This window comes from Neopsephotus bourkii, unplaced genomic scaffold (genome assembly GCF_033783945.1).
Source record: "Neopsephotus bourkii isolate Nb327-2 ecotype Australia unplaced genomic scaffold, CSIRO-AGI_Nbou_v1 NB_196, whole genome shotgun sequence".
Lineage (NCBI taxonomy): Eukaryota > Metazoa > Chordata > Aves > Psittaciformes > Psittacidae > Neopsephotus > Neopsephotus bourkii.
In genome coordinates, this window is record NW_026900709.1 from 10,124,570 (window position 1) to 10,149,646 (window position 25,077).

At 45.2% G+C, this 25,077-nt stretch overlaps 2 protein-coding genes across 3 annotated transcripts in view; both read left to right on the forward strand.

Annotated features, from left to right (window-relative positions):
* PDE11A (phosphodiesterase 11A) overlaps positions 1-7,187 on the forward strand; it is a 141,249-nt gene extending 134,062 nt beyond the window's left edge. For both annotated transcript variants that reach the window (XM_061379535.1, XM_061379554.1), the window contains one exon: positions 1,911-7,187. In XM_061379535.1, coding sequence (XP_061235519.1) covers positions 1,911-2,072 — 162 coding nt within the window. In that variant the 3' untranslated portion in view covers positions 2,073-7,187. The remainder of the gene's footprint in view (positions 1-1,910) is intronic.
* Positions 7,188-8,385: 1,198 nt separating this feature from the next.
* On the forward strand, positions 8,386-11,063 carry IFT70B (intraflagellar transport 70B). Its single transcript, XM_061379460.1, has one exon. It carries the CDS (start codon positions 8,504-8,506, stop codon positions 10,502-10,504), a length of 2,001 nt encoding a protein of 666 aa, XP_061235444.1. The 5' UTR covers positions 8,386-8,503; the 3' UTR covers positions 10,505-11,063.
* The last annotated feature ends 14,014 nt before the right edge of the window (positions 11,064-25,077 follow it).

Here is a 25,077-nt window from a genome sequence, read left to right on the forward strand (position 1 = left end):
TTTAATTTTTATTTCTTTTTTAATCTTCAATGTATACTTGGGAAAATACCCCACAAAAACTTTTTCAAGATTTCAGAAATACCAGCAAGCTTTACTGCCAGTGGATGGATACTGGCTTTGCATAGAAAGGATCTAGTATGTTGCTTCTGAGAGCCGAGTATCTAATGCGTGACCTCTAGACACTGAGTTAGCATTGGTAATGCCTGTGATAATGATAATAGCAATGAGGTTTTTCAGGTATTTTCAGGTTTTTGTAATATATTACTACCCCCCTGTTTTGGACAACAAATGAGGAATACACAGTGCTCTGAAATAAAGAGATAAATATGGCGAGCCCTGAGGCACGGTGTTGGGAATGTTACGAATTCACATCCACTCTATCAAATAAATGACTGTCACCAGCGAGCAATACTATATGTGGCAGAGACTGCAGTGAACTCTGCCTCCTACTCCAGGCCCAAGGCTGCAAAATTATCTGCCCACTCTGTGCCATACTCCACGGAAATAATTTCAAGCAGATTTGCTTCAAGTTCCATACAAATCAGCTTCTTATCCATGGCGTGATTTTTCAGAAGTGCTGAGCATTCATATTTGCTACTGAAGTCAACTGAAACTGCAAGTTTTCAGCACATCTTAAAATCAGGCCATTAACCCTTAATTATCATATAATAGCTCAATTAAAAATCTAGCAAGACTTACTTCAGCAGCTAACCAAGCTCCCATGGCTTGCAGAGTAGCTATAAAAAATCCAGGTTTTCAGTGGTGTCTGGGCTCCAGGGACCATTAAAGTGGTTGTTGTTAACCCTGCTATTTAAAACAAACAATGAAAATTATCAACTGTAAAGGTACCTGTTTCCCCTTTCCTTCTTTTCCTTATAATTTTCTTCCCTTCTGGAAGAATAACTTTTGCTGTCTTCTCCATCATTACTTTTGGTTTTTATCTTGCACTAATCCTTTATTTCAAATGACAAATACGTAGCTTCCAAGCTATCAGAGAAAACATGATACCCAGCTCCCAGCAAAACTCACTTCTTGTTGATCAGGAAAGCCACAAAAGAATAATAGTCCTCTGTCCTGAAAGGGCACATTACACGACCCCTTGGGAGGTAACTGCTTAACCCTTTCTTCACATCCAGGTGCTGCTGTCAACAAGGTTCTGTCTCTCTTTAATGTAGGAACAAAACCAAGTGAAGCACTTGTGGTTTCCACATAGGAATTTGGTACTAAACAGAAAAGTAAAATAAACTTCTGGCAAAGGTGTGCAGGAATTACATAGTTTAGGGGCTGATTCACAGCCAGCTGAAAACGGATAACATGTTCTTACTGGCTCCTGTGAACACTGGACTGGGTATGTAGCAAAGAGGTGATTTTAGTGCAGTCTAAAATAAGAACTTATCTATCTATCTGTTTTTTTATTTATTATGAGCACATACTAACTTATTTTTTGCCAGCTTTGGAAAGCACAGTACGGCTGTGGCTTACTCATCCCCAGGAAATAAGACTCTAGCAACTAGGGAGAATTCAGAAGTTCTTTCAGCTTTGTCCAACTGGACACAGGACTTCTGGCTCACAGATGTCAGCAACCAGACAGTCTCAGGCGCTTGGAGGATGCTTCAGAAGGGCTGTCTTTAAGGATTACAAGAAAGCTAAAGTAGTCGAGCAGCCACTCTGCCACCTTATGTGCTGGTTTTTTTGACATTTTTGGTGGCTTAAAGCCTCAGGTAAAACAAGTGACATAAAGAGATCTCCATGGGAACAATAAGCTCTATCTGCACAGGAGTTTACAGCTGGGGGTGTGGAGGGTTGGCACATGGCGCAGATTAAACTCTTTTTACCCTGTTACTCCCTGGTCTGTCCATCAAAGGAGTGGAAATACTATCAGTATTTTTTTCTCTTTAATCTTCTTCCAGAGTCTGGTGAAGCTGAATGTGAAACTGAAGCCTATGCTGGACTCTGTGGCGGTTAACAGAGGTAAATGGGAGGAGCTGCACCAAAAAAGACTTCCTTCTCAGGCAGCATCCTCGTCCTCCCTTTCCTCTAGCTTTACTGTGTCTCTCAAAGACATAAATTAATCCTGCAAATGTCAGCGTCGCTTTACGGTAGGAGCTGTCTGAAAGGTTTTGGTAAGCTTAGGCCCACCATTTTTTTTAAGAAATGCTTTCAAAAGCATGCTTAATTGATTGGATATTATCTTGATAGCAGCATAGTTTGCTTTTACTTAGTGGGCTTAGTGGGACTGAAAGGAAGGCCTGCGGTGAGACTGCGCTGGTATCTGGAGTGACATGGAAGACTCAGCATAAGAAGCATTCATTCAGCTCCACTACATTTCAATTGCTGCTGTAAAAATCTGTAAAGCTGACAACAGACTGAAATATAAGAACTTACAGCTTAATAAAATTAATAAAACACAGCAGAACTGGGATGCAAGCTGGTCAATTCATATGCAAGGAGCTGCAGGAAAACAGAATAGTATGTAATTATGTTGTTGTTTTGCATCTCTTCAGTACATGTTATGAATCAATTATGCCTGCTTTTGTGATGTCCCTCTCTCTCTTCCCTTCTCTTTTATGCCTGAATGTTCTGAAAAGCCTGCTTTGTATTCTAAAGAAGTATTTTTTTACAACAAAGCTTCTTAGTGATTGATCAGGGCCTTTAGGATTGCCTACCTTTGCTACATTTAAAAAACAAACTTTATTATCTTTAAAAGCACCAACCTGTCCCTGCTTCCCTGAGAAATTCACATTAACGATGCAGTAAACTTCTTAGCAAAGGAAGGTTTGCATAAAGGCAAAATACTGCAGAGATTTCTTCTTTTTCTTTTAAAAAATACTCTTTTAACATGTTAACTTTAAAAAAAAAAAAAAGAGTAATGGGCTTTAATGAAAATACAGTACAAATAAAAAAGGAAGTCTGTTGCCTTGTCCTTCAGGTTTATATTACATTGAAAATTAGACCATGGATGAGCCTTTCCAGTATAATTTCCAACTGAAATTTCTATTTTGAAATGGAGAGGAAGAATATGACCATACTGGAGTGACTGCCTCTTCCTTCTCTTTCAATACAATTTAAAATGCTATTACAGCTAGCCCAGCACCAGTCAAGGCTTACATGGAGATGTCTGTGGCAGAGGTGTTCAGAAAAATCTAATCAAACATGATGGGTCACAAAAACAGCTGTGTCTAGTTCTGTGATGATGTTAGTATTACCTGAAAGTCGGTCTCTTTCCATTAGTGCAAAGATCACTAGTGTAGCAAAACTGTGATCTATGATTTCAGGGTGCTTTCTCTGCTGCATGACCCGACACAAGAGGAGTCATGCTGCAGTGCTTATGAGTTCCCATTCATAAGGAAAAAAAGCCTTTGTACTCCATGAAAAATGGGATTCTAAATATAGGGTTGTCTGGCAGCAGAAATTAAAGCTGGATTCAGCTAAGTCTTAACACCTGTGTCAAACTCCATTTAATTCAATGGAATTACTTTGAACTAACACCAACTTAATGGAAATGAGGGCCTGGCCCAGCTGACCAGATGCTAAAAAGAGCTTTCCACCTTCCTAAGGAAAGTGAGTCATTAACACCTTTGAAAAGCTGACTACATTTGTCTGACAATCAAACAGAAACAGCAAATCTATTGATTACTCTTTAAAAAATTCCCAAACAAACCACAGCAAAACAAACCCGCTCTGTGGTAGGGATCATGTGTACAGGAGAACAGCTGGAGATAGCAGTACCACTGCAAACCAATCTGTTAGTATGTAATTGGACCACATCACCTTCTGTAGCAGAAAGAAGCAGAAATGCAGACTGCACAGCAGAGAATACATGCACCGAATGGAAATGTTTCTGCTATTATTTTACCACTTCTTTCTTCCCTGAATAAAGACACACATAAGATAGCAAGCAGCAAGCCATACAAAACTTACCACCCGTACTTTATAGGAAAAACAGATACGAGGAACTGCCATAATTCTGGCAGGTACACACACCTTTCCTGAATTTTGATATTGCATATTGCTAAGTATAACATAATTTATAATGTGTACCCTCCAGCTTCCCCCAAGGTTGAGGCTCCCCTCATTTCCTCTCCCTTTTATTGGCTTCAGTGCACTGTTGCCCATGGCAACACCCATGGTGCAGGGATGGGGATGCAGCAGGGCCACAACCTGACATACAGCTGAAGCTCTAACAATGTCAACCATCAATCAAGTGACTGTTTGTAATTGCCTCCATCTATTTCTCCTGTCTTTCGGTATCTTTGCTATTGTGGGTCAAAATTCAGAAACTGCTGACTAATGTTACGGTTCTGTTCCTCCATCACAAGGAAGAAAAGGAGAGAGCACTGCTAGATCTTTATCAAATTGTTCTCAGGCAAACTGAAGCAACCCTACTGAAAGCAGGGGAAACAGTACTGCACCTCAGAACAGCATTTGGTCTCTGAAAGTGAAAGAGCTCAATCTTAAAAAAAAACAACCAAAAAAAACCAAAAACACCTCATACTTTTTTTTTTTTAACACTTAGCTAGGGAATTGGCAACAGACTTGCATTTTTGTGAGACAAAGAGGATTCTTTGTGGAAACATGCGGTATAGTAAAGAAACATATTTCAGGTTTCTCATGTTTTAAGATGGTGAAAACCACTTTTTAGCTAGTGCTTACAAGCTTGATAGACAGAAATTATACCTGCTTTTCATCATTTCTGATAGGGCAACATTTCCCAGTACTCCAGTCAGTTCTGCCAAACGCTTCCAGAATGTGCACAGATGACTCTCTAGGCTGTTAAATAGGCATTATCTGTCTTTTACTCATTTCTCTGCTCACTGCACAAGGGGAGATCAAAACCCATTGAGATTGGCTTAGTTATGTGAATGCACATAAAGCACAGGTCCCCAAGAGGTGAAGGCAAATTAGAGGGCATAAGCAGAAGAGGACAGAGAACCCACTGTTACCCAGGACAATGCTAACATTGCTTGGCCTTTCCCTGGAGGTGCCCAACGTATCTGGTCTGCCTCAGCAAAAAACAAGTCATCGCTTTTTTGCCCCAGCAGTTAGTGGAAATTTGGCCTTGAATGAGGGCTCTAGCCCTCATTTACAATTCCAGTGCTAAACTGTGGTGAGCATGTGGATCATCTATAGGGTCACAGGGGCTTAATTCTCCCCCAAATTTGCTTCGAGCTAGTTCAACAGCAATGCCTGTTTCTAGGTGTCCCACTCACTAGTGCTAATGGCAGCCTGAATTCAGTCAGGTTTCTTGTCTTCTGAATTGCAGGCTGTGCAGTCTCACAGAGGCCAGCCAGCAGCCCTTTATCAACAGAACATGCTCAGGAGAAAACCTGGGTTTTCATCCCCATCCTCAAAGATGGGTCAGGTCACACAGTAATTCCACTCAGGACTCCCACCTGTGAGACCGCTTAACAAAATCAAATTTTCCTTCCCATAAAAAAGAAAAGCTTCTATTTTCCTGTGTAAGTGCCCTAGCATTACATAGGATAATTGGGAAGGAGCCTTACATTCAAATCCTACTTGAATCTGGAGGAGATTTCAAACTGCAGCTGCACATTCCCCACCAGTCTGTGGGGAGTCACAAGGGTGGGCTTGTCTCCTGCCCTCTCCATAAGCAAAGGAGTGTGTCCAGCAGGGAGACAGGATGCCTGCTGGGTACAGCCCAAGCACCTGCTTCACTCCTGGGAGATGCACAGAGCTGACTTTGGTAGAGGAGTTCAGGAGGGGCTTGTATGCACATCCTGCTGGAATGAAATGTGTCCCCTACAACACAACACTGTGACCCCACCAGAAAAACAGAAAAGCTAACACTGTCCAAGGCAAGGAGCCCTGGGGTAGAGGCTCTCCTACTGTGGTTCAGATAGATGTCCTTCCTCCCAAGAACAAGAAGTGAAAGAGGTATCCTTGGCCATACTTTGAGTAGTAAAATCAGACGATTTCCTTACCTACAGGCAAAACAGAACAGCTTCAAATTGCAATCGAGATGAAGACATCTGCTTCTTTCTGTCAGGAGCCAGGTTTGCTCCTGCTCCAAAGCAGACTCACACTTACACGGCCAGACAGCAGCAGCACACAGAAGTTTAAGCTGGATGCCTCAGGTGGCAACTGAACACTGAACTCCCCATACAGCACTGTCACAGCCAGTCCCTACTGCACTGAGGAGGTCGTTGCTATGGTTTGTACCCTGCAGAAAACAACCATAGAGTAGACGAGTATGTTTCATTTTAGCTCAGGTATTCCTGCAGATGGTGCCCTTGGTACAGCAGGTGCACTTTTCTGGACTGGTGACCTTCCTAACTGCTCCCTCTTATAGTGCACTGCAATCTCGTAATGTGCCTGTAGTTATCATCAAAGCCAATGCTAGTATTCACAAACTACTTTTGAAAACTGCAACCAGCAGTGCCTAATGCAACTTGTAATATTTAGATTAATTAATCCTGGTGGGAAAATAGGCATGTTTCAGCCTACACGCCAAATACTTATTTTCCCTTCATAAAATTAAAACCATTTTAGTTACTGATAGAACATTTATGCATTGAGTGACATTTTCGAACAGGTTTATTTCAAGGTTATGTAAAATATACTAATAGACACTACCAATGCTTAGAGTTCTGGGCAAGAAAATGTAGTGCGAGGAGATTTTTATTGGCTTTAACAAAGAAACAGAAGATTTTAAGAGTAAAATCATGTGAATGGTTTCTAATATAACAATGACGTGGGGGGTATAAATCAGCTGAAATGAGACTCCAGACTTCCATGCCTTGAATGTGCCAGGACTGGAATACATCACATATATTGCTTATTACCTTTTCTTTCTTGGATTACTTTGTATTTAATTACCCATTTAGAAGCATGTTGGTCACTTGTAGTTGTATGGGGAATATAAGCTCTGAACCTTTGCCTATGGGAAACAACTGACACACGCACAGAAATACTGTGTGTATGTTCTAATGCAAGTGAACCCTATGTACTTTCCAAATGTGTAACTTCAGACTTCTGGATCCTTTTTCTTTTTGCATTTTAAGACCATTACCCTCACTGTTTTGCTTTAGTAGATCAAACAATGCTGATTCAGCTTTTTAGAGCATGGTTTTGAAATTAACAACTCGATTTTATTGGTCTCTCTAAAAAGAAAAAAAAAAAAAAAGAATAATAAATAATTTTAATGGTTTGCTGTGATTTTTTTATTACTACTATTTTACCTTAAAATAGTGTTGCCAGGATGAATCATACAATTATAGAATGGTTTGGATTAAAAGGGACCTTAGAGATCACCCAGTTCTAAAGCCTGCTGCCATGAGCAGGGACACCTTCCACTACAGCAAGTTGCTCAAAGCCCCGTCCAACCTAGGTATCTGTAGGCAGGTATATATATATTTATATATATGTATGTATGGAACCCAATTACTGACTCATGCAAAGAGAAGAGCATGAGAACACATGAGACTGAGCAACCCAGATACCATTTTTGAAACAGGACCTTGCAGCCCTTGTTCCTGGGAGCAAATGTAACCTTGCTGGATATTTGGCATTAGCCTGGAATGACCAAAAACCACACATGGCTGGTGACTCCAACAGTTATTTACAAGCACAGAAATTGCCCAGGCTGTAGAGTCTGTGATACTGGATATGCCATTGGTCAGTAGAAATACTGGGGGGGAGGGGGAGAAGGGAAATATCCCCTCAAAGAACAATTACATTGCTGAAAATAATTTCAGAAAAGTTGGAAATTATTTCTTCTACATTTTCACAGCTGCAGAAGAGCTGACAGACTGCGCTAAGGTAGAAACATCCTTCCTTGCATCAGCCCTAATCTTTGGAGTTTGCTAGGCTGTAACGGGGATGTTTCCTGTCCAAAAAGCCCAAGACAGAAGTAAAATACCAACTGGCCTGTGTTCCAGGACTGCATTTTTAGCATAGGCCGTGCTTTTACGCTACCACTCGCTGCTGGAGAGAACTTCTACACAACATTTATGAGGAAACTAGAGGAGCTGGTTCTGATTTTATTCCTTCCAGCTGGCAGCGCAGTCAGGAGGAGTGAACTCTCAGACAATCTGTAATCTCCACAGAACAGCCCTTTCACTGCTCGGGAGGGAAAAGCACGAAGGGCAGTCAAACATCTGAGTACACAGCTCCTTTCGCGGGCACCACCTCCCATAGACACCACGGCGGCGGCACAGACCGGCACACACCGGCCGCGCCACCCGCAGCAGATGGCCGGAAGGCGGGCTGTCAGAAGGGAGGGAAGTGAAGAGTGCAGCACAGGGGGCCCAGGCCTACTCTCGCCCCCATAGAGATCCCTCTCATCGTGTCCTCCGCCGCGGGCACTACAGCTCCCGGCGTGCCCCGCGGCGAGCCGGCGGCGCACCAGCCGTACGTACCCGCGCTCGCATCGGCAGCGTCCGGGGGAGCGCTTCCGCTCTGGCGGCGCCGTTACCACGGCAGCAGGGGGCACGGGTGCAGCTCGGCCTTCCGCCCTGGCGCGGCTGTTGCCGTAACAGCGGCAATGGAGGCCGCACCGTTGCCGGACGGGCAGTACACGGCCGTCGTCTACGGGCTGATTGCCGGCGGGCGGTGCGCGGAGGCCGTGTCGCTGCTGAGCCGCGAGCTGCAGAGGAGCTGCCGCTCCCGTGGCGGCCTGTCTCTGCTGGGCTACTGCCACTACCAGCTGCAGGACTTCGCGGCGGCAGCCGAATGCTACGAGCAGCTGGTGGCGCTGTACCCCGAGCTGGAGGCGTACCGGCTCTACCTGGCGCAGGCTCTTTACAAGGCCGGGTTCTATAGTGAAGCCCTGCGGGCCGTCAGCCCGCTGCTGGACCTCCCCGCCTACCAGGGCCGTGCCCTGCGCCTGCAGGCGGCCATCCACTATGCCCAGGGAGACCTCGCGGCGGCCAAAAGCCTGGTGGAAGAGGCCCTCGCTGCCGCTGCGGACGACGGCCCCGGAGCGGCCGAAAACCCCTCGGAGCGGGCTGACGCCGAGATCAACCTGGGCTGCCTGCTGTACCAGCAGGGGCGGCACGAAGAGGCCAGCAGCAAGTTCGCTGGTGCCATGCAAGTGTTGGGATACAGCCCTGAGCTGTCCTACAACATGGCGCTCTGCTGCTATGCAGCCAAGCAGTATGCCCCTGCCCTCAAACACATCTCCGATATCATAGAGCGTGGCATCAACCAGCACCCAGAGCTCAGCGTGGGCATGACCACCGAGGGCATTGATGTCCGCAGCGTAGGCAACACTATGCTCCTGCACCGCACGGCCCTGGTGGAGGCCTTCAACCTCAAGGCAGCCATTGAGTACCAACTGCACAACCTGAAAGCAGCCCAGGAGGCTCTCACAGATATGCCACCAAGGGCTGAAGAGGAGTTGGATCCAGTCACGCTGCACAACCAAGCATTAATGAACATGGACAGCCAACCCACTGAAGGGTTTGAGAAGCTGCAGTTTCTTCTGCTGCAGAACCCCTGTCCACCAGAAACTTTCGGAAACTTGCTACTCCTCTACTGCAAGCATCAGTACTATGACCTGGCAGCTGATGTGCTGGCAGAGAATGCCCATCTGACCTACAAACTGCTCACACCTTACTTGTACAACTTCTTGGATGCTATTATTACTTGTCAAACTTCCCCTGAGGAAGCTTTCTGCAAGTTAGATGATTCAGCAGGCATGATGACTGAGCAGCTGAGAAAACTCATGAAGCAAGTACAGGAAGCTAGGCAAAACTGGGATGATGAAGCTGTAAAAAGGGCAGTTAATGAGTATGATGAGACTCTGGATAAATATGTAGCAGTCTTGATGGCCCAGGCAAAGATCTACTGGGACATGAAGAACTATGCAATGGTAGAAAAGATTTTCCGCAAATCAGTGGAGTTCTGTAACGAACACGAGGTGTGGAAGCTCAACGTGGCTCATGTGCTCTTCATGCAAGACAACAAGTATAAAGAGGCTATTAGCTTCTACGAACCAGTAGTTAAAAAGCACTATGACAACATTCTTGATGTTAGTGCCATTGTGTTAGCTAACCTCTGTGTCTCCTACATCCTGACAAGCCAGAATGAAGACGCGGAGGAACTGATGAAAAAGATCGAGCAGGGAGAAGAGCAGATGTCTTATAATAATCCTGATAAAAATATCTACCATTTTTGCATTATCAATCTAGTCATCGGGACCCTCTACTGCGTGAAGGGAAACTATGACTTTGGCATAACAAGGGTCATTAAAAGCCTGGAGCCGTATAACAAAAAACTGAGCACTGATACATGGTATTACGCCAAACGGTGTTTCCTGTCCTTGCTGGAGAACATGTCCAAGCACATGATCATGCTATGTGACAGTGTTATTGAAGAGTGCATTCAGTTTCTGAAGCAATGTGAGCTGTATGGAAGAAACATTCCAGCTGTCATTGAGCAGCCCCTTGAAGAGAAGAGGTTGCACAGTGGAAAAAACACAGTTACCTATGAGGCCAGGCTTTTGAGGGCACTGATGTACAAGATAACTGGATGGACTCCCTAAATGTGATTCCCTATAGCTGAAATGAGAACTTTGTGTCCGTGCTTTTCTGATGCTTATAAGATGGTGCTCACCCTGGTAGTCCATAGCAGGGTGGGTTTCTCTAGATTGCTTACCTTTAAGGATTGTGTTCAGTATTTGAACAACATCCAGTGCAAAATAGAACATTTGCACAAAATTAACCTGCACCAAATAAGTAGGGGCATTCTCAGTAATCTGGCATGTTAAATACACCTTAAGATGTGTTGACCAAGAATTTCAGTACAGAAATACCATAGTTTTATAAAATATTATATATATGAAATATATATTTTATATGTATTTTGACCAAGATTCTTTTCATTGGTTGACAGTTGAAAAGAATTTGTTACCCACCTCTTTCAGCACAAAAATTGAAGAAACAGTCGTTTCAATTCTCTGATTTGTGCCTCCGTATGAAATGTTTTTCTTCTGCTTTTTCCACGGTATTTTTAATGTGTTACAGACCATGTTTATGGTATATTTAAACACAAAAAATGGCTTTATGATAAAAATCAGTCGTACAAAGATTAACATTGCCTTTTGCTAATTTGGTAATAATGCACAAGTATTCTGGCAGATTGTATACCTAATACAGCGACCGGGAGTATGTTCCATGTATATTAGGAGGGTACCGCAGTGTAGGCCTGCCCTTGCAGTAAAGTTTGTTATGAGTGGACCTAACTGGTTTCAGAGGCATAGCTCAGTGCTGCCTCTTGGCCTCTGCACCCCCAGGTGCCCATGCCTGCACTGTGCCAGTGGCAGCTGTTGCTCTGCAGACCTGTTTGGTAGCAAATGCTTACTTAGTAACACAGTCCTGTTTGCAGCCTGGCCTGTCCCTTCGATCCAAATACCATTCCTAAAATAACAGCAGTTTCTTGTAAGAGACTGTGAATGTGAAATTGTTTTCCTCAAATAAACATGTAACTTCCATTTCATGCAAGGTTTATGACTTACACCCTTAGATAGAAGTCTTCTTTTCAGTTTCCTCCTTGTGTTGCTATTCCTACATCTCATAACACCTATCAGAAACCCTGTTTATTTGCTTAATTTCTCTACGTGGCATCTCCATCACCCTGGCATCAGTGAGTGTATTTTCTCAACAGTGTCCCTGTAATTTTTCCACCATATTACGTGTTCCACACTGAAGTGAGACAAAACCACCTTTCAGCTCTTTTACACAGTGTGGTTCTGTGCCTTGTGTCTGCTCTCCTGTTCATGTGTTCTGCCTCCTGAAGCAATGCATGACCTGAAGGTTTTTCAGTAAGGATGAACTACCTATGGCTTTAACACGTTTGCTTAACCTTTGATACTGGCTCCCTGAAGGGCTGTCATGGGGGAATTCTGGAATCAGACTGCATGTCCCTCAAAATCCAATTTCTGTGCTGTGGTTTACCTGGAAAGAGAGAGGACAGCATTTAAAAGTTGCTCTATTATAAAGCAATAGAAAACTTAATCCTTCTAGAGGATTACATGGGGACTGAACAGGCCTGCAACCATTTCAACATACAGAAAATCAACTCTATCCTCTGGGAGAGAAACCTCTCAGGACTGAGCATATTGTCTGTAGCTAAAGGAAGCAGCTGCGGGTTAGGTAATGTTACAGTTTACCCTAAACTTCTATAACAGTAAAGTAAAATCACATTTAACAGTGTCAAGAATGGTAAAATGTTCTAGAGAACCAAGAGAGCAGGCAGGAGATGTAGCAAGGTGTCTAGAGAGGCCTGCAGAGCTCAGTACTAGTTCATAAAGCCCCCGAATATGGTGATATTAAACATTTCCCACAACTGCTTCCCCACAAGGAGCAGACCTGTGACTTTGAGTTCTGTTTCTCTCCGTGAAGCACAGCAGCAGGCTGTAAAGCACATTTCTAATTTACAGTGGAATTGCATTCTATATTATGCAGCATAAACAGCATGACCTTTAAAAAAAAGAAGTTTTTAAAGTCATGCCACATAATGGTGCCTGAAGCGCGGTAATGGGCAATGACTTTGGGAACATCAGCCCTGATTTTAATATTCATCGAGTGTATTCTGTAAAAGTCAGTGGGCAGTGCCTGCCCAAGTGTTGAATGCCCTCTAATGGAGAGCAATTTAGAGATGTTTCCATGGCTGTTTGGTGATGTTCAGATGCTCTAGAAGCTCCCGTACAACCACTGCATGGCTTTCACTGGGGCGCTGCCACCGGGATTAATCACACAAAGCACTTCATCGCTTTCTCACTTTCCATGGCCATGCAGGGGTCCACTACGAAGAAACGGAGGGGACAGGGTTGGATGGTCTTGGCACGCACACCCCAATCCTGCCTGCCTCCAGGGCAGGCACAGGGCCCTCTGCTGCAGGGTGGGAAGGGAAAACAGCTGTGCTCCCCGTGGCTAAAATGTCCCCATAGAGGATGTGGTGTTGTGCAAGACGTGGCTGTTTTAGAAGATACGGCTAGAGGGCAGTCAACATGCCTGGAATTTGCTTCAGCCTGTTGGAACAGATCAGAGGTACCAAAAAAGACACCAGAAAACCCTAGGGAAAATATCAAGCAGCATTTTCCTTTTCCTTCTGCTTTTACCTGCTTTTCCTCCCTGAGTACACTGCACCCCAGACAACCCAAGGTTTCTGAACAGCTTGGGTAATGCTGAACACCATAACTCCAATGTGGAGTTGCCTCTGTTGCTGAAAGGAGAGGGAGAAGCACCAGAGCTGAGACAGAACAGGAGGAGACCTGGGACAGGCACTTCCTCGTCTGCTGCATCAATGGGTACTTCTGCATGGGGTCTACTCCCACCACAGCAGTATTATCCACCGTGTCCACCACAGCCTCTTCCTCAGTAAAGCCTACTTCCCATGGCCACAGCATGCCCGGGCAGACACCCCAGCCCCTCTTTTGTCCTAGAGAGCTGCCAGCCCGCCCTGTGCCCAGAAGATCTGTGTCCTGGGGTCATGCAGCTGTCATCTTTTGCAGTGTCTGTCTCTTCATCCAGAGGCAAGTGTGCATTTATAGCATCTCCAACTGCAAAGCACTTCGTTCATGAAAAATATATAAATGTTACAACCAGTTTTATTACCGCCTTTATGCTGCATTTAATGTTATCGTATGTGACTTACACACAAAATACATTTTTAAAGGAAAGCACGTTCATTTTTATTTAGAGAAAAGGGAGGACACCAAGTAGTAGTTTATGCTCCTTGGAAATGCAATAAAATCCACCTAAATTAGCACCCTAAGCCAGCACACTTCTTTTGTCCACAACCAAAACCCACTGTTTTCATTTAAAAGAATGCAAACAGAAAACACTACCCAGAAACATCTGACCATATTCCCAGGGAGCTGTGGAGGGCAAACTGCTGCAGATACACACAGATTCCTAAGCAAGAGCCTCTGCTTTTTTTGGCATGAGAAAGGAGAATGCTGGTCTCAGCCCTCTGTTACGGTATCAGTAGCCATAAGATAGGATAGGATTAGGGACTGTAGTGATAGGACAAGGGGTAATGGGTTAAAACTTAAAGAGTTTTAACTTAAACTTGGATATAAGGAAGAAATCTAAGTTAAAACTTAAACTTGGATATAAGGAAGAAATTCTTTCCTGTTAGGGTGGTGAGGCACTGGAATGGGTTTCCCAGGGAGGTTGTGAATGCTCCAGCCCTGGCAGTGTTCAAGGCCAGGTTGGATGGAGTCTTGGGTGATATGACTCAGTTAGATCGAGGTGTCCCTACCCATGGCAGGGAGGTTGGAACTTGATGATCTTAAGGTCCTTTCCAACCCTAACTATTCTATGATTCTAAGATGAGCAGTGTGAGATGCCTCCCACACACACATCATCACTGTAGTGAGGGCAATCTCCAGTTTTTTATTTGTACAAGCATCCTCTCTTGTACCTTGTCCTTGCAGTGCATCTTGGGGAATGTTCTTGCCCTCAGACCTTACAAGACCTTGCCCTGTGTTGCAGATGACGGGCTGTATTGTACTGCAGTGGGCAGATCATCTGTTTTTTTCCAGTTAACCTTGCAGTAATTACATCACACATTGCACAAGCAAAGGCCTCTAACTACTCTGTCAGCAGCCCACTTGCACTGGCGGGTGAACAGAGGAGGCACAAAGGGCCTGAGATGTGATTTACTTCATGCCCCACCCTGAACCCCCTTGGTGCTCAAATCCCTGTAGTTAACCAAATGTCTGCTGCCACCACCATCAGAGCAGAGGTAATGGGTGCCAGGGACACTTGTGATCTGCTCCACAGTCAGAGCAAATAGAAAAGATTCAGTAATCAAAGGGCGGCTGACTTTACAGTCAGACAGATATAAAAGATGAGACAAAAGAGTCTTCCTGTATAGTTCTGGGAGGAACATCATTAGAGTCTTCCCTGGAGAAGTCAGGGGTGTTTCTACAGGGTAAACAAGCCCCTTTAGAAGATGGACAAGGAGACAAATGATATTTCTCTAAAAAAAGGTAAAGTTACATACAAGAATAAAAGCTGACTTGGACAGCCTATTCCACAGTAACTTACTTACAACATCCTAGTTTAGATGCCCAAGTTCAAAACTTCCACACATTCATATTGGCTTTAGCCTCCATGTTCTTTCACAAGCACAGCAAGGGGCATCCCTAGGCTTTCCCTGCATATCCACCACGTTTAATGGCAGCCACAGGTAGAGGAGGGTTTGGCAAGGTGCAGCCCATGCCTGCTGAAGCTCTAATGCACTGAGCCAGGGCACACAGTGCAGATGTTCGCATGTGCCCATCTTTGTCAGTGCCCACACGAGATGCCATGTCAGCCCTCATGAACCGCAGGCTGGCCTTTCTGAGCAGGCACACATGGCTTTGTCACTCTCTGCTGGTGGGGGGACATGGACAATAAAAGCCAGCAGCAGAAATTAACCTGGCTGGTGTCCTAGGGGAGGATTATGCAAGTGTGGAAATGGTGAAAATCAAGTTAGTGTTAAAATCCTCCCAGCTCCAATCAATCAGACTGTAATCAGTAAGATAAGGATATCCAAGTGTGTGCACACAGTATGGGAGAGACAGGGAGAGAAACGCTGAGGTGTAACTGATACTACACACAGCTGTTCTGCAGTCCTCTGCGCCTCATTTGGACGATGCAACCTACTTACCACTCCCAGAGAAGCCATTCCTAAATAATGCAAAAGAGACTTTCAGTCCTGACAAACCTTTAGGCTTTACTTTCAGCAAAACAACTCTTTTTTTGGCTGATGCTTTTCCATAAAGTAGAAAAATGGAGACACTTGGATTCATTTTCCAAAGAACCTTTTGATTAGCATAATTTTCCTAGACCTTGCCTGAATTTAAACTAATGAAGCCCAGTCATACAGCAGAACCTGCCAAATCCAACAACTCAGTCCAGAATGTTTCTATTTTTGGGGTTCTTCCCCTAAATTCAGTATAGTTTATAGCCCAAACTGAAGCCCAAAGAAGCCAATTAAAAAGTTCCCATTGACTTCAATGAGCTTTAATTTGGCACCTTAGAAAACACCCATTTTCACAGGCTGCTATTTCAAGCCAACCAAGAGCAGCTTCTTGAAGGTACTGGAATGCTACAGCCCCAGTCAAATCCAGTGACAAACCCCCTTGTTTCCATCCACTTGAAATGCTGCGTAGAAAACAGCTAACCTCCTGGTTTTCCCATGGTGCAACCACTCTGCACATTAAGAAAACGTTGCTGTTGCACAATGAGAGATAGAAGTCGGCAGGGGATCCTGATCCCAAACCTGAATCCAGCCAGGCATGGCCCTCAGCAGCAGCCCACACAGCCTCCTATCCATGTAGCACAGGATCACCCCTGCAGTGCAGCTCCAACCCTGAGAGACACTCACATCCCGACAGCCACTCCACTGGGAAACATGAGCACCAGGTTTTCTTCTGGAACATAGGAATCCACTCAGCACCACAAACTTTTAAACTTTCTGGGATGAATTTACACACTGGCTCTGAGCAATCTGAACTTTGTCCTCTGACAAGCATCCTCTTCTCTGAATTCCAGCCTTTCTTGCTGCTTACCTTCTCCTTCCCCCCAACTCTGCATCTAGGACCCTTGCCATCCTGTGTCACAAGCAGGGAACAGGTTGACTAACAGCTTTTTATGAGTCAGTTTTATTTTATAGCCCTCTTTCCCGTGGGAGAGGGCAGAAGGAGTTGGCTAACACTCAGATCCTGTTGGGTTGAACTGTTTTCTAACAGCCGCCTTCCAAATTAAAATGAGCACAGCTCGGATTTTTCTTAACTGCATTTCTCTGTTGCCTCACAGAGCTCTTTGTGTCCTCCTGCACTGATTCACGGCCGCTCAAGCAGCCAGCACACAGAAGAGCAGGAGCTCTGACATGGCGTATCTGATTTTCTTGTGCTGTCAGTGGTATTTATCACTGCAGCTCCCATGCGGAGCAGGAGGGTCTGCTTCTCCATCAGAGCTGAGGGACGGGGGGTTCAGAGCGCACATAAATCCTTCACTCTTCCCCTGCAGAGCGGGTCAATGAGTGTTGCATTTATAAAACAAAAAAGGACCACATCTTCCGATGGCTGTCACCCGACTGCTCCTTCAGCCATCATGATCGCAGAGAGATAGCCACCTCTCTGCCGAACGGAACCCGGGCGGCTGTCCGCGAGTACGAGGCAGGTGAGGAGACAGCTCCATTAGGAATCACCGCCTGATTTATCAAAGGGGCATTACTCTTTCCCTGGCAGCACATGCCTTTGGGTAACCTTCAGGGAGGGGCCGGGCGGCTGCTGCCGTACTTCGGCCGTGCTACAGAGGGTGCTGCTACGCCAGGTTTGGCCTGGAGGGGCGTTCCCGGGGAGGCGGGGACGGCCCCGGCCGCATCCTTGGACCCGCATAGCCCTTTCGGGCCCCCGCCGTGGGCCCGGGCGAGCCAGAGCGCTGGGAAAGAGGCCGTGCGAATGTTGTCAGCTGACAGTCGCTGCAGACAGAAAGCGTAACAGAACAGTCCCTGTTTTCTCCCTAACCCATGCTAGAGTTCGCTGCTCCTCCTGGGTGGAGAAGGAAGATAAAAAGGGAAGCAAAAAATGAGTGGTAAAAAGCAGTAATCCAGGGCAGCTTCTGCCCTGAAGAGATCACTGAACCCTCAGGTCCAGTCTTGGCCTGGTTTTGGCTCCCCAGGAGCTCCCTGCTGCTGTTTTCCCTGTATTTAAGAGGGGCAAGGCAACAAGGCTTTTACACCACCTGTCAGGGGGAGGAAGGGACGGGGAGCAGTTCTGGGTACCAGTGTCTCCACCTCAGTGATGCAGGCACTGCTGTGCACCAGTGAAGCCTCTCACACACCTTGTGCACCTTTTGCACCCTTACATGGGTTTCGCCTTGGAGAACTTGCCCTTAAGGGCTGACCTAGACATACCTGTACAGTCCAGAGGACGACTCTGACTTGACTGGAGCTCCTCTAAATATGTATTACTTTTACCACAGGGAGTGTTTACATGCATGAGCACACCTCCCCAGCTCTCTCTACTGAACCCTTACAGTGGTGTCCAAGATAGCAATCACCCTTCCTGCAGAGATGAGAGCAGCCACAGTGGAACCTTCCTTTTTGCCACTCTTAGATGCCTCTTGGCCTTTGCCTGCTCCTGCCCAATAATCAGATTAGAGCTTTGACAGACATTAAATGCCAGTAACAAGAGTTAATGGCAATGAAACAGTCAACAAAATATAAAGCTGTTAGAGCAGGATGGAGTCTCTGGGAAGGGAGGTGTGGGAGCACAGCCCTCTGCCTCTGTGCTCAGTCCAGGACAGAAAACACAGAGACGCCTCCCTGATCTTATGAAATGCCTGCAAGTGAGCATGTGTAATGTACTGTGAAATTCTTGTGACTTGCTAGGTTATAAAGCTGGTTATGAGAGAATTTAATAAAAAAAGAAACTAGTTTATCTCCTTGTGATAATTCTGTATGGCTTTAGGGTCTCATTCTCACTTCCTTTCCATGCTTAGAGAGGTGATCCTAATACTCAGTGTAAAATGTACAGATTCCCTAAAGGGAACTTGAAAGAAAATCTCTGCTTCAAATTCAAACCTGACAGTACATATCACATCAGGGGATCCCTTTTATCAGCAGGATATTCAGAAGGGATGAATGATTTACTCACACAATCTCTTAAACCTTTCACTTGCAGAGCCTGAGATAGAATTTACAGCATTTTTATAATTTGGACCTAAAAAAACACAACACAGTAAAATTCCTCTATGAAATCTGAAGCCCTACGCATTGATTTTGCAGCTGATGAAATTTCAAAGGAACATGTTTTTTTCTAGATGGAGTAACAACAGGCCTCTGCCTTGGCTTCAGTGTTTTCTTATGTTAGAAATCAGATAATTCCTCCCTAAGGAGACATGTTAAATAGATACCGCCTATCTTTTGCATTTGAAAACAATGAGGATGTGTATTAAACTCCCATCATTTAAGACTGCACCAATTTATTTCTTGGATTTCCATTTGCCAGCTAGATCTGTATTTACAGAAGAAGCCTAAACAACTAATGCTTTCATTCTGAGCTTAACCCAAATAATCATCTTTGTCTCCAGGATGGTGAGAAAAGCAACCTCTGGGACAACACTTCTGCCACGGAGCTACTCCAGAGAAGTAAACCAAAAGTAGGCTGTAATGTTTGACTTCCCCTTCTAAAATATTTTTGCCTGTCTGATATGTTCCTCCTTTATTTGATGAAAATATGTGTCCAGTTTTGCTTACTGTGTTGTACTGATAAAGTGGTACCACTTTATTCTTCTAAAGGTATTCTTGAATTAAACTGCGGAAAATGAGCCCAGAATGACAATGCAGAACAGATTCTCATCTCGTTTCCTGGCACTGTTATGTTTGCTGTTTGAACCTAGAACCATTGGGTATTAATCTGGGGTGAGAACTCATTCAAAGAAACACGTAATAATACTAATTACTATTTCTTCATTTGAATTTAAGGAGGCGTTGGAGGCAGGAGGCAAATCAGCATGACTAGACTGGTAATCAACACATTAGAAGCATCCAGGAGTACAAATCAGAGCTACAAAAACTGAGATTTCAATTTAGTTGTTGTTTAATGCCTGGCACCTCTGTGAATTAATCTCCAGTAGGTGGTCCAGGGATGTGATCTGGTTAAGAGTGCCCAATTGTCACCTCAGGCCACACTTCTATCAAGCCCCATCCAGTGTTCCTGGGGTAAAACAGGGATAACTTTATGGCTCACCACTACTACTGTTTTATGGTGAGAGCACCACACAAGCTGGTGATTTGCTCAGCCGGGATATCACTGACCTCTGCAAGGCAGCAGTGCTCACCAGGCACTAAATTATGCTCACACTTACCCAGTGCAAGCCCCAGTACTTCCATCCAGTTCAGCAAAAGACGGTCCAATTTACACCAGTGTAAATTTACACCTTCTTTACACAGCAGGATTTGGTCCTATGGAGCAGGCCTGCAGGGGCAGATCCTCCATGGGTATAAGTTACTGTGGCTCAGTTTGCATTGCAGTGCCAAATTTACTTCTTTCCATTTAGTCTGTGGTCCAAGGTCAAGTTAAGAAAATATTTCACTGTCATAATCATTCCCATAAAATCCAGAGCACTTTGTATTTGGCAGCCAATGTCATTTCCCGTGCCCTAAGAAGCTGGCATTAATTTCCTGACACCAAAGACAGACAGATTCATTCACACATTTTCCTGACTGCCAGTTTCTTTGCCTCCTGCATTTGAATCCCTGCCATCTGATGTGGTCCTGGAGGAGCCTTCCTGGGCACTAGTGTAGCACTAACAATAGCAATCTCCATTTAATGCGGATTAGTGGCAGTTTCTACCTTCAACCTGAGGAGCAAGCCTGGTGGCACTGCCTCCGGAGAGCTCCTTGCTCTTGTCTTTTCTCCCTCAGAGCCCTCCTGTACTCATTAGAGAGCAGAGGTGGGGATCTCACAGGTGGGTCATTTCCAGCCTGCTGTCATGTGTCACTAACTCTGCAGCTGGATAATGCCGTGTGGTTGTGCAGCCCTCGGGACCAGCTTAGTGCTTCTGGTACAGACGCTGCAGCACCTTCCCTCTCCGAGCATCCTGCTGATACAGCAGAGCCCTGTGAAGAGCTCCCCAGGGAGTAACATTGCCGCATTTCTCGTTTCTCCCGTCTGAGACAAAACCCAGCCTGGGAGCAGCCAAGCGGGAGCACCGGCAGCACCAAGGGCACTGGTGTGTGATAAAGGCTCTGAGTGGGTGAACTGGCTCAGGACAGGACACCCGCAAGAGGCACTGGAGGAAGCCTGGACTTCCCGGGGTGGGTGCCACAAAGGAGTCAGGCTGGGGCATAGGGAGGGCTATGGAGGAGCCAGGATGTGCTCCTGTGCCTCCAAGGGACCTGGCCTCCGCTCTGCTTGCAAAAACAGTTGTAACAGCCACCTCTTTTCTTCTTCACACAGAAAGAAATATTTCAGTCCATGACATGTAGCTAATATCCTCAGCTGACGCTGGCTTGCCTTGCTCCCCTGAAGCAATGAGTATTTATAGTAGCTAAGAATCAGCATGCATTTCATATCCTCTTGATTATTTCTCACAGATATTTCTGTTTGTTTTCCCACAGCACTCAGTAGGCTGAGTGTCTTTTTTCATGCAACACAGTCAGTTCTCACCATACATTTTTCCCTATGGGTTTGTTCATCTTTCCACGTCGTGAGTTCCCATCATGACCTCTCACTAGTTTAAACTGGGCAGTGGCAAAATTACCTTAAGTGCAGTTGTGCCAGCCTGATAAATAAAAACCCACCAAAAATTACTCTATTCAAGCCAGATAATTCTTCACATTCATCACAACCACAGAGCCACGATGGAAACAGCAGCGAGGAGCCTCCCACGCCCTGGCCAGCACTGCGGGATTTCAGTAAAATTTCCCATTTCTCAGGATATTAAGTTTGACTGCAAGGAAAGCAGACATCTTGTAATCTCACTCCAGCACTGGCGTGGAGCTCATAAAACATGCCACAGCCCAGAAGCTTGCTCAGAGGCACACGTTTAAGTTTCAAAACGAAGACAAGTACAGCGTGGGTGTGATGGGGACAGAAAGAGCAAGGGAGGAAGATGAAACTATAGCATAAGGAGGCAGAGGCTGATGGAAAAATACAAACTTCCTGAACAGGGAAGGCCAAATGCAGATCAGGCCACTGAAGCGCACCACACTCCACTCCACTCCTTTGGCCCCAGACAGGGCTTGTCTGTGGCTGGGGACACGCAAAGGGATTCCCTGAGCTGGAAGACAACTCCCAGTGGGGTGGGCAGCAACTCTTCTGTCGCCCCCAGGGATGGGGATGTAGGACCTCAAGTATGCAACCATTAAGGGCAGCTTCTGAGTATGGAAGCAGCTTATAGTTATCTTTATGCCCCCTGTGCCATTACCCTCTCTGGCCCAAGGACAGGGGTGAAGCAACTGCAAATGAAGCAATTGAACCCTCAGGCTGAGATCTGTGTGGCGTGTAAGCACCTGAGCCTTGCCATTTCAGCAAGAGGTTTCCAAATACCTTTGGGAATCTCTGCCTTAGGATACGGCAAGCTGGGACACCACATGAAAGCATGCACATGCACTGAGGGTATATCACTGCTATTACAAGGTTGCTTGCCCCTGCGGAGGGCGAGGAACTGGCCAGGCTACAGTTTCAAGGACCAAAGAGCAGCATCCCGACCCCTGCCAAGGAGGCAGACCTTTACCTCCTGTTTTGGGCCCTGGAAATAGGCTGCTGAGCTCAGTGGGCTGCTGGCAACACGTTTTAAATGGCTGGGTTTATTGTCCGTCTTGAACGGACGGACTCTCTCCTGCCCTTTGGCTGTTGGTTTGAGAACTATTGCTATCATGAAACACAAATTGGGGTTTGTTTATTCCTACACCAGTTCTGCTGTTACACGCAGCGCTAGGGCTGATCTCACCAAATCCACCACTGTCAATTGTGACAGCAAAGCACTGAGGTAAAACACATGGGGACGAGGAAGGGAGATGGTATTTCCATTACAGAGGCCAAGCTTATGGTACACAAAGAGACCACTTCACTACATGCTCAGGAAGAATAAGGTCTCATCACACAGCTTGGATGGACATTCGGGTCTGAGATGGGTCTGTACATGAAAGTCAACACCCGCTGGATGCTGGCCAGTGGAATAGAAGGATGAGAGCAAACCTCACAAGCCAGCAGGATCCACAGTCTGGAGCACAGTACAGCTGCTCCTGGTGGACACCAGAGTGGTGGGACTTCCCTTGACTTTGTCAATGTTTTTACAACTTGCCATGTCAGGGCAGCCTCCCTATATATCTGGTCTCAACAACCCTTTTGCTGCTTTTGGAGGGCTTATCTCTCTAATTGGGATAGCTTTCATCACAGAGCAATGACACCCACCTCAGTTTTTATAGGGGTGTTACAGCAGAAGCTGACAGAGGCATTGGGAAACCTGATTATTTTAACAGAGTTTTGCAAGTTTCATACCCCAAGGCAGGTTTTATATATTCTGTGCTCATTTGCAGCAAACAAATTTGTTTTCCCTTGCCTGTCCCTTTCCTGTGTTGTACCCTTTGAAGCTGCCCCCCTGTATTTAGTCACTGATAGGAGCTCCTGTCCAGGAGGAAATTCCCAGCTGGACACGGGCAGTGATTTCCTGGTTTAGATGGTAAAAACGGGTGCAAGTATTTAATTCAGCTCTGAATCCTGATGTCCTAAGGATTTAGTGAGGAAATCTATCAACATGTGAGCACTGAGGAGTTAAAATCATGTTGTGGGGGCTGCCTGGTGAATGTGCAGAGCTGCTGCAGGGAGCCAGGGTGAGGGGAATCCCTCTGGTGATTTGTAGGTTTGGAGGAGGAGGAGGACCAGAGCTGCTGAATGCCAGGAATTTGATTTCTTGCTGCAGCTGTTTATTCCATCTCTTACTGTTCCCCCTCACAAGGCAAACCCACACCTTCTGAAGGGGCTACAGCACGCACTGCTTATTTTTACCGCATCACAGAAACATCTGACTTGGCTCTCTCACTGTATTTTTAGTGCTTGCCAATTCTAACGCCTCAGATGTAAAACTTTGTGACCATCCTCTGCCTAGCTTTTGCTTTTCAATTAGATTTCCCCCCTAGCAACAGGACGTGCCCCAAAGTGTTTCTGATGAGAGCAACCCTCATGTTAACAAACAATAAGACCTTGGCTCTGTATGATATATGCCCTAGTTAAAGTAAACAATAACATTCATGTTTTCCTGTAGGCTGCACCAGAGCACTGGTCAACCATTCAGTAAGTAGCCCATATTTATCACAATTTATGGCCTTGAGATTGACAGGAGCTAATGTAAATGTCCTAAGCTTTTGTGAGGGATGGTACAGGGCAGATGATGGCTTTGTAGTTATCCATGCTGAGCAGATACACAGTTCACTGATCTATTAAGCACTTCTGAGATCATGCAGTGTGTAAAAAAATACTATGTACTTGTAAATGTCAAGAGGAATTGCTGGTATTTATATAAAAGAAACTGGTTTACTATTTCCAGTTCTGTAGAGCAAATATGCTGTATACTTTAGGGTTCAGCTCCAGAAGCTCAGTAGTCTCTGTGTGGATCACATTTTTAAGGTCATAAATTGATTGAGATGACCCCAGCAACTCAGGGTCTTCTAAAGCCCAAGGAAGGGCAAGTGACATTTAATGATGGGAAAGAAAGGAAAGCAAAGGAAAGCAAGGGGAAGAAGGTGGTTTGTAATATGATAATAAGAAACAAAGATGTGCATTTCATCAGGTGGATTTCATAAAGGGCTTGATCTTGCAAGCTCTCTTTTGCAAAATGTGCCTGGGCGTATGAATTTGTCTGTTAGCCCTGAACACCGCACAAACCTCTAACAGGACTTGCCAAACACAGAATCAAGTCAAGCAAGAAAAGGAAGGATCAAGTCTGACAATAAACATGCGTTCTGGAAGTCATGGCTCCCTAATTTAAGGCATCACATGGAAGGCTTTCCATTTTAATTTATTGGTTTCCTTTTAATTGACCAGATTAATTATTTCCACCTTGCCATTTGGCAAGTAGGTCACTGCTCCTTTTCACAGCGTTAATGAACTAATTCCACTTTTCCCCTTGTAATTAAAAGTGCGACTTACAGAGATCGCGTTTATAACTTGACTTGGTGTACAATAAAATTTACTCTTTATTAAATAAGATATAACGTCACTTCCCATGCCAAAAGGAATTGGTTTTCTTCTTATTTCTCCAACAGCAAAAGCATTACAAGAAAAAAAAAATCCCCTAAACCCTGCACTTTTCAATTGGTAATAAAACTGGGTAAAATAAGATTACCAGTGAACTCCTGAACACCCCCAGTCTCCCATGGGCACACGAAGCTCAACAGCAAATGCGAAAGCAATTGAAAGTTTCATATTATCAGTGTTTTATGCTCTAATCAAGATCTTTCATGATCAGGTCAAAAGGCAAGACTTGGAAGTATCCTGTAATGTTAGCTGAGGAGAAGGCACTGCAGCTGGCGCATTAGCTTTAGCTGCTTGCTTTAAAAGAGGCTGGAGGAACATCAAGACATGCTTACAGCAGCCAGCACTGAAGCGGG

What these genes read in the sequence shown, in the direction of transcription:
- IFT70B (XM_061379460.1), top strand. Translation starts at nt 8,504, where the DNA reads ATGGAGGCCGCACCGTTGCCGGACGGGCAGTACACGGCCGTCGTCTAC.